Raw genomic sequence first — 9,880 nt, 5'->3', positions numbered from 1 at the left:
CAAATTGACGTATATGGTATACTTATAAATTTCTCATGGACATCCAGAGTCTACTTTTTATCAATAATTCACCAACATCTTTTTTCTCCACCAACTATCTCTGCAATCTCAGTCCATGTTCGACAACTCAATTAGTGACAAATTAGGCTCCCAATCCACCCTTTCACCTCCATCAACACACACTTTGAATTTGAAACACATAACAATGCACTTGCCTAGCTTTGCCTAGAGGTAATATAACTTCATGGACTGATTGTTGCATTATCTTTTTATCTAATTTTTTCCCACCTGTAAAAGTTATGCAACTTCGTTTGCAGATAGCAAGTTTTAAGCAGGAAGGTCGTGAGCCACTAGCGTTTGCGTGAGAATGCATGACGAAGGCTATACGAAATTGAGCTAATCATGGAATGGAAGAATTGTTAGTTCTTCATATGTTTTATAATGCCTTAAATACTATGTCAAAAATTATGCTTGATACTACTGCAGGAGGAACTATAATCGGTAATGATTTAATGATTGCTAGATGAAATGCAAGAAAACCATGCCCAATGGCATGTTGAGAGAGCCACCACTAGGAGATTTAATGATTTAAAGACAAGAACACGAAGTTGACCACTAAGACTAATGAACTCATCTCCATTATGAAAGGTAAAGAAGAGGTAAATGTCTATGTGAATGCTAGATAGTTGAGGAAGTAGTCGAACGATGAAGGCAACAACAACGGAACCGATCGTGCTCCTGGAGGTGAAAAGAAGATCTTGCACATGAAAAGCACAACACAACCAACATAAGCACCATATTTTACTTATCACGCTAATTTAAAAGTTTTGTCTTTATGTTCTCACTATTTTCCCACCTCATCTAAAGCATCATCATGCATACATGTATCAACAATAAATATCATCCAATTCAACATCATCTCAAGAACAAATTTGCATGAAAACAACCCTAATTCAACATCATCTCAATTTGCATCATTCAACAAAAATATAGCAACATTTCAGCATCATTTTGACAACATTTCACTATATTTTGTTAGCCCATTTCAACAACATTTTGATAATTTAATACAATCTCAATTTGCATCATTGAACATCAATATAGATAACATCACGTACATAATGGTTCACATAGATAACACCACCTAGATAACAATTTAAATTCTATACTAACAGAATTATGTAACAATTTTACAAAAATTCTATAACAATTATGAAATTCCTGTACTAACGGAGAAGAGAGAGAGAGAGAGAGAGAGAGAGAGAGAGAGAGAGAGAGAGAGAGGGGGGGGGAAGGATTACGCGATGGCACTATAGGAGGCCGACACATGGTGGGGAGGGGCAGTGGAGGCGTGGAGGGAAGGGCTAGGGGTCGCGTTCGGTAACACCCCTAGTGTCATGCTACAGTAATCCCCTGTTAATGGTGCCAGGTCACCATGCTTACTGAGCTAGTTATCACTTGATGAAAGATCCAAGTCAAAGTCAAATTCAAATTATGAGTGAAATTCAAAAAAATTCTCAAACATGAAAACTAAAATGTTCTTCATGTGCCAAATAATCTATAACTAATATTGGTAGTGAACCAACATTTTTGCAAATGTCCAAGTGCCCTAAACCACTTTAAAACAGTGGCGAAAACTATAGTTTAAATGCCTTTTGAAATTACGAAGATTGCAAACTATTTCAAAAGCCTCAAAATTCATTTTGTGGCATTGCACAATAATTCTTTGGAATTGTTCTGGCCAGTGGCATAATTTTGCAAAGTCATTAGTGGCTAAAAGAAAAGGCAAAAGCTGCTGCAAAAGAAAAACAAAGAAAAAAAAGAAAAGGAAAGAAGAAGGGGTGGGAGAGCCCCTGGCCTCCCCTTAGGCTTCGGACCATCCCCATGGGCCTCGGCCCACTCCCACCCATCCAGCCCAATCCCCCCCGCACCAGTTGCCCCTCTCCCTGCTTCCTGTTCCTCGGTCTCAGACCGCAACAGGGACGTGCTCCCGCCCGACCACCTCGCCGGCCACGCCGACGAGGGGATAAGGACGCTGATGCAGCGCCCCCTCGGGTTCCCCTCCCCATCTCATCCACTCCCCCCTTTCCCCTTCTCTCTCTCCCTCTCCTTCCTTTTGGAGAGGAGGCCGACGCGGTCGCCGCCGTGCCTCGCCCGTCCTCGCGGCTACCGACCTCGCCGTGCCTCGCCGACCTGTCCAGCAGCTCCACCGTCGTCGACTACCTCGTCCCCGTCCACGAGCACAAACCGAGGAGCACCGCAGGCCGCGGATCGAGCCGCCCCCTTCCTCGATGGTCGTCGGCGATCCTCTCCGTCTGCGGCGGCTCTGCAGCTACTAAGCCTACACCAGGCCACCTTGTGCCTCTCCGGTGAGCTCCTCTTACTTCTCCCTCTCCTTGCTGACTCTGGCGCGCCCCCTAGATGCTTCCCCCACGGGCACCCGAATGTAGCACCGCGGAGCTCGTCGCCAGCCAGTCTCCGGTGACCAAATGGTCACGGGCCAGGGTCCATCACGCTCACCGCACCGCGTAGGCTTCGTCTAGCCGCTTGGTTTGCCCGCAAACGCCCCCCAGCCCCGATCCCGACGACGACCGAAGTCCGGCCTCCGCCTCGCCGCTCGCCATCGATTTTCCCGACCATCGCAGCCTCTGCCACAACCCCAGATCACCTCGCCGTCGTCTTCTCATTCGAATGAACCCATCCGCACTCCAAATGGTGCCCTGTGCGCAAAGTCCGAGTTGCTCCGGCGCTCGGCCGCCGCGTTGAGCTCGCCGGAGCCATCTCCGGCGCCGCCACCGACGTGGCATACCTAGGGCCCGCCCATGGGTCACTGCTAGTGGGGCCCAGGGACCCTAGTTGATAGGGTTGACCAGTCAACCCTGCTGACTGGGCAACCCCCAGCCACCGACCAGTGGGGCCTACCCCCTAATTAACAGGAATTAATTAAATTGGTTTAATTAACCTAAATAGTGACTGACAGGTGGGCCCAGGTTCTAATATAGTTAATTTAGTTTAATTTAACCCACTGTTAGCACCACTGTGTATGACATGTGGGTCCCACTGGACCCACTGGTCCGGTTTGACCTGGTCAGCCGCTCTGTTGACTGCTGAGGTCATCAAGACGTCATGCTGATGTCATATTCCATTTCTGTTAATATAAATAAATCCAGAAAATGGTTTAATCTTTAGAAATTCATATAAAATAATCTGTAACTCGGATGAAAATGTTTTCTACATGAAAGTTGCTCAGAAAAACATGATGATTCTGGATACGCAGTCCGTTCATCTGTCACATGCCCCTAGCATGCTGAACATGGAACTTTCCCCCTCCTGTCATTTGTTTGACACAGGTCCGGAACCGGGAAAACATTCCCGGTTGACTTCCCCCTTGCCTGTATCGTGTAGCACCGCTTTAGAACACGACTAGCTCTGCTTGTTGTCCTGTTATGCTATGTTTGCTTTATATTTACTGTTTCTTCCCCCTCTTCTCTCCGGTAGACCCGGAGACCGATGCTGCCACTGTGATCGACTACGTCAACGATGACCCCTCCTTGCCAAAGCAACCAGGCAAGCCCTCCCCCTTTGATCATCCCGATATCGCCCATTCCATTCTCTCATGCTTGCATTAGATTTTGCTACTGTTATTGTTTGCTCCTATTCTGATGCATAGCCTGCTTTTGTAGCTGCTGTTATACCTTACCTGCTTATCCTAAACTGCTTAGTATAGGTTGGTTAGTGATCCATCAGTGACCCCCACCTTGTCCTTGTTGCCCCTGCTTCATCATCGAAGACCCGATCAACGGGATCGAAGACCAGGCCCCGGCACCGCACATCACTTCCCCTTAGTTGCTCGACACTACTGGGTTACTATCGAGTACCGAGGGTGAGACCTCATCAGCACTTCTAATGTTAACCCTGTAGTGTAGCTATTCGGTCGTGGTCATCGAGGGTGATTTCCTATTTAACCACTTCCGATACAACTCTGTCATGCAACCCCTCAAGTGTGAACCTCGAGGGTGGTCCCTCTTACGTTCACCTTGATGATTACATCGAGTGGAATTCACCGTGGGTGATTCCTCGGGTTTTCCCCTTGATGTTTAGACACACAGTTACTATGATTACTATGACTTTACACTGAACCATGTTATTAAAGACGGGTCGACCCTGAGGGGTACCCACGCGAGCATAATTGCGAGTGATGTGGAGTCGGGTTGACCTGGAAGGTGCCCGTGAGATAATTACGAGGCGTGGCCGGGCATTCTTAGCCCTTGCCGCAAGTCCTCGAGACGGGTCAACGGGGTCACATCTTTCGTGAGTCTCTTCTTGTTACCGCGCGCTACTAATCCACTATGATTTGGATATTTGATTCGAGGGGCCTCTGGCCTGATAGCACTAACCATCACGTGGGCATAGTATGGGCGTTCTGCGTCGTATACATCAGCCGAAGCTTAATAGACGTCAGTGACTGAGCGGCGCGCGCCGGGTTGGACTTTGTAAGCACCTGCCTTTTTGAAGGAGGTAGGTAGGTCTGCTCACCGGCCGCGTACGCAACATGCAGGAGTTCCCGGGGCGATGGCCCATGACCCCTGGGGGCATAGGTTTAGTCCGGCATGCTTGGCCGAGGCCGGGCATGACCCAGGAAAGTGTGTCCGACCGGAGTTAATCGAGCGTGGTGAGTAAGTTGGTGCACCCCTGCAGGGAAGAAAACATCTATCGATAGCATGTCCTACGGTAACGGACACTTGGAGTTGTATCCCGATCGATACAACTAGAACTGGATACTTGTGATGAGAATTGGATTGTGATGAGAAATGGATAGTATGGCTCTTGGATTGCTTTCTCGCAGGGAGTCGAGAAAGGATCTCTGGCCGAGGTTGATAACACCACTACTACTTTACTTTATGCTACTCTACTCCCTCCTGTTTGCTGCAAGATGGTGGTTTCCAGAAGACGCTAGTCTTCGATAGGACTAGGCCTTCTCTTTATTCTGGCATTTCTGCAGCCCAGTCCACATATACAACCTTCCTTTGATAATGTTGCATATGTAGTGTAGATCCTTGCTTGCGAGTACTTTGGATGAGTACTCACGGTTGCTTTGCTCCCCCTTTTCCCCCTTTCTTTTTCTTTCTGGTTGTTGCAACTAGATGGTGGAGTCCAGGAGCCAGACGCCACCTTCGACGATGACTACTACTACCACGAGGGTGCCTACTACTACGTGAAGACCGCCGACGACCAGGAGTAGTTAGGAGGCTCCCAGGCAGGAGGCCTTGCCTTTTCGATCGATGTTGCTTTTGTGCTAGCCTTCTTAAGGCAAACTTGTCTAACTTATGTCTGTACTCAGATATTGTTGCTTCCGCTGACTCTTGTCTTCACGAGCTTACGTATTCGAGCCCTCGAGGCCCCTGGCTTGTAATATAAATCTTGTATTATTTTAATTTGTGTCTAGAGTTGTGTTGTGATATCTTCCCGTGAGTCCTTGATCTTGATCATACACATTGTCGTGTATGATTAGTGTACGATTGAATCGAGGGTGTTACACGTTCGATGGGGCTGAAGGCGAGCAACAACGCAACAAGCCTAATGGTGGCTGTGGTCCGGAGCGGGCAAGAGGGCCAGGAGTGGCAGCTTCGTCCCCGTCCCCAGCCACTCCGGGATCGGCGGAGGACGGGCGGGTGTTGGCACGACGGGGGTACAATGGGTGTGCAGTGGAGGATGGGCCGGCGGATCGAAATCCGATGGCGCTCGAGGCTGGTGGATAAGGGTTATTTTTCCAAATGCTTTGATCGTGGACGGGTAAAGGGAGAGGGGTAGTTTCCTCTTTGCCATCAGTTGGCTGGATGCAGACGGCAGAGCCCCCTTGTTTGCCGACAGTTAGCTTCTGGCTAAAGGCACCCCCCCCCTCACCATTTCATTTTCGTGTGAGTTGACGACGTGGCCCTCCTATTGCCGTTAGTGGTTCTTTGCCATCAACTGATGCGCCTCTTTGCCGTCAGCTGATGCACCTCTTTGCCGTCAGTTGTTCTTTGCGGCCAACAACTGACGGGAAGATTAGGTCTTTGTTGTCTGCCCCGATGAAAAGCCAACAACAAAGAGCATCACAGACAGGCAAATTTCCTAATTCCTATAGTGCCGACACTTTCTGGGATCCTCTCATTATAGAAATAATCATACAAAATCCCCGGTTTTTTTGTGCTTCGTAAATATAGATTTTCTGAAAAAAAAATCAAAAACATGCAAAAGCATCAACTGGCTCTCGGCATGGAATTAATAGGTTAGTCCAAAAATAATAAAAATTACTATAAAAATTATTCAAATATTATATTATAATAATATGAAACAATAAAAAAAATTAGGTACATTGGAGATGTATCATTAAACGGCGTAACGCTTGGAACGGGAAGGCAATCACGTAGGAGAGACAAAGTGGCATATTTCTACAGAAGAGGAGGGACCTCTCTTATAGACTCTGGGAAGTGGAAGCGAAACCGAAACACTAATTGGAAGATGATACTGAAACATTAATGACATCAACGGACAGATGAATGAGAAAATTCACAACATTCAGTTTAATTTTCCACTAGTGGAAAAGCTTTCCAACTTCTTTCTTGGCTGACAAAAGGATGGCAAAACACATGGAATGAAGGATGATGAAGTGGAAGAATAAACAGAAACAGAAACAGATGACGAAGTGGAAGAAGAATGCAGAGCTCAGTAGCCGAACGCCACCGGGCTCCGGACGTGGTGGTGCTTGCTCTTCCACGCGATCTCGGCGAACTCCCATGTCCCCGCCGGCTTCACCGCCTCAGTATTGAGCTTGAAGTCCAGGATGTACGTCTTCTTCTCCATGTACTGGCTGAAGTGGAGCTGCCTGGGCGTGACGGTGACCGCGACCCCGTCTGGCGCGGTCACGGTCACCTCGTAGAGTTCCTCCTGCTGCGACACCGCCGTCAGCGTCCTACGGACCCTGCGCATGACAACGCCACCGTCGAACATGACCACCATCGACGGGTAGTTAAGGTTGGCCGCGCCTCCCGGAGTCGCCGCCGTGCTGGTGCACTTGACAAACCCGGGCTCGAAACGCCGGATTTGCGCCGCCGTGTAGCCGACGCTGCAGAGAAAGTCGATGTAGTCCTGAGCGCCGGCGTCGTACACCAGGCCCGGGTCCATGGCGAGCGTCGGGACGACCATCCCTGCACCGGCCACCAGGGGCGTCGCCTCGACGTCGTTGCCGCTGTCCACGATGGGCAGCTTCCGGTTGTCCAGCATCGTCGCAGTGGTCATCAAAGACGAGCGGATCATGGCCGGCGTCCAATCACCGTGCTGCTTCTTGATAAGCGCCGCCACGCCGACGACGTGCGGGCACGCCATCGACGTGCCCGAGATAATGTTAAGGTAGTAGTCCTCCTCCGTTCCCCCCTCCGGCTTCTGGTTCCACGCCGCCAGGATATTGACGCCGGGCGCGATGACGTCCGGCTTGATGATCTCTGGGTTGAATTGGCTGGGGCCGCGGGAGGAGAACCCGGCCACCAACGGTGCACGGCTCGCGCCGGACCCGGTCACCGTGTCGCACCTGAAGATGAAGGAGGCGACGGGGTAGGCTGTGGACGAGATGTAGCTCTCCAGCGTCTTCCCGGCCGTGTAGCTGAGCTTGAGCCCGGGCAGGCCGAACGGCTCCGCCATCACCGCCTCTCCCCATCGCTCGATGGCCTCCGTGCTGACCATGCCAGCGCCCCCGGCTCGCTGGACATACCTGCCGGTATAGGCTCCTGCCATGCCCGAGCACACCACCACCTTGCCCATGACCCGGTCGGGCGTCAGATCGTCGGTGTCGCAGGTGCTTCCGATGAGCCCGATTGCCGTCGTGCCTTGCGATTTGATGTTGTAAAGGGACTGTCCGGTGAGCTCAACCCTGTTGCCCAGCTTGAGCGTCGCCGGGAAGACGCGGTCCAGGGTGGCCGCGCCCACGGTGGTCATCCACGGCGCGGCGTTGGACACCGTGGACGCGTTCGGCCCGGCGTTACCGCCCGCGAGGACCACGAACACGCCCGCCCGGACCGCGCCGAACGTGGCGACCGCCACCACGTCGTCGTAGAAGGGCGTCGGGCCTGCGCCGAGCGACATGGAGATGATATCCACGCCGTCGCTCACCGCGGCGTCGACGGCCGCCACGATGGCCCAGTCCGGGCAGCCCCCGGGAGAGCGGTAGCAGACCTTATAAATGGCGATCTTGGCTTTCGGCGCGGTGCCCGTCGCGTCGCCTCGCGAAAAGTTCAGGAGGTTTGCGCCAGGCACCGGTGAGCCAGCGGCCGTGGCGGCGACGTGGGTGCCGTGGCCGTCCCGATCGACGGGCGTGAAGTCGCGCTCGCCGTCGACCAGCTCGTCGAGGAAGGCTCTGGCGCCGACGAGCTTGTTGTTGCAGGAGCTGTCGTCGAAGCCGTGGCCTTGCACGCACCTCCCCTTCCAGGACGAGCGGACGGGGCCCAGGCCGGCGTCGTGGAAGCTGGGGTGGGCTGGCGTGATGCCGGTGTCCACCAGGCCGATTATCACGCCGTCGCCGAAGTCCGACTCCGGCCAGGCGCCGGACTCCTCCTGGAGGCCGAGGAAGGCAGGGGACCTTGTGGTCTGCGTGTGCAAGACCCTGCTCTGGTAGACGGCTCTGACGCCGGGGAGGCCGGACATGTGGCGGGCCTCCTCGGCGGTCATCCGGCAGGCGAAGCCGGTCAGGACAGTGGAGTACTCGTGGATCACTCTGTTGCTAGCTGCGACTGGGAGCAGGGTGTGGTAGGGCTGCACACCGATGGTGTGGACGATGTACACATGCTGGGGCTGGGATGTGGGCTGCGCCGGGTGAAGGGGCAGAGGCAAAGCCGAACTACAGAGCAAGGAGAAGAAGGGTAGTAGCACGTAGGCGATGATGGGCATGGTGAATGGCTTGGGATGCTCTGGTTTGTGTGTGATGAGCTCCTGTGCGGGTGGTCGACCGACCTTTTATAGCCGGGCCTCCCCGGTGATTATTATTACGGCTCTGCTAAAAATCAGTCGACTGATTTTTAGTGAAGTCTAAGTCGATTTGTTGACCCTTAGATCTTTGTGTTGCTTTAGGATCCATGCAGCCCTGTTGTTTCCTGTAAATCAGCACACATAAGGAACGAACTGGCTGGGCCTGTTTTTTTGTCTTTGCTTTTTTGGTCGGGTCAGGCTTGAGATGGTGGGCTGGGCGGGGGTCCTTTTTTCCGTGTGTTCAGCTTTATTTAGCCAGTTGTTTTACAAGGTTTAGGTCCGTTTTATTTTTTATTTTTGATGTTTTCGTACAGGAAGGGAACAAACAGATAGAGTGAAGTGACTTGTGTATGTTTTTTTGTTCTTAGTTAGTAGTAGTACCAAGCACTTTATTTCATAGGCCTCGACTTTTTTATTTTTTTTCTACTATTTTTTTCTCTGCTTAGATTCATACGGGACTGTTAAAACTCAGTCGACTCCCTCGCCGTTAGATCGTTGTTGCTTCAAGATCCATGCAGCTATGTCTGTCTTATATTAAAATAGATTGCTTAGGTGCGCGATGGGCCGATTTCTTTTTCTTTTATTGTTTCTTTTCTCTCGTGTGGCCAAATATGCGCTATGGGCTCGGCTTGAGAGGTTTATTTTTTGTCTAGTTTTGCGCTTAACTTTTCAACAGGGGAAACAGATCGTCCGAAGAGGGGTGGGGAAGCAGCTGAGAGCTACCGAGGGCAGCTATTTTGTATCTTTTTTAGTTTTTTATTTACTTGTAAGTGTTTTAAATGATTCTTTCGTCCATTTTCCTTGTCATGTTTGAATTTCTTTTTACATTTTATATTTTCACCCTTTCTCTTGCTTTTCCCCCTTTTTTATCATTGTTCTC

At 51.0% G+C, this 9,880-nt stretch overlaps 1 protein-coding gene across 1 annotated transcript; it reads right to left on the bottom strand.

Annotated features, from left to right (window-relative positions):
- Nucleotides 1–6,488: 6,488 nt before the first annotated feature.
- LOC123088209 (subtilisin-like protease 4) lies at nt 6,489–9,012 on the bottom strand. Its single transcript, XM_044510401.1, has one exon. The coding sequence runs from the start codon at nt 8,920–8,922 to the stop codon at nt 6,709–6,711; it is 2,214 nt and encodes a 737-aa protein (XP_044366336.1). The 5' UTR covers nt 8,923–9,012; the 3' UTR covers nt 6,489–6,708.
- Nucleotides 9,013–9,880: the final 868 nt, after the last annotated feature.

This window comes from Triticum aestivum, chromosome 4A (genome assembly GCF_018294505.1).
Source record: "Triticum aestivum cultivar Chinese Spring chromosome 4A, IWGSC CS RefSeq v2.1, whole genome shotgun sequence".
NCBI classification, from domain to species: domain Eukaryota; kingdom Viridiplantae; phylum Streptophyta; class Magnoliopsida; order Poales; family Poaceae; genus Triticum; species Triticum aestivum.
The sequence above is the reverse complement of the archived record's forward strand: the minus strand, read 5'-3'. Positions and strand labels throughout refer to the sequence as shown.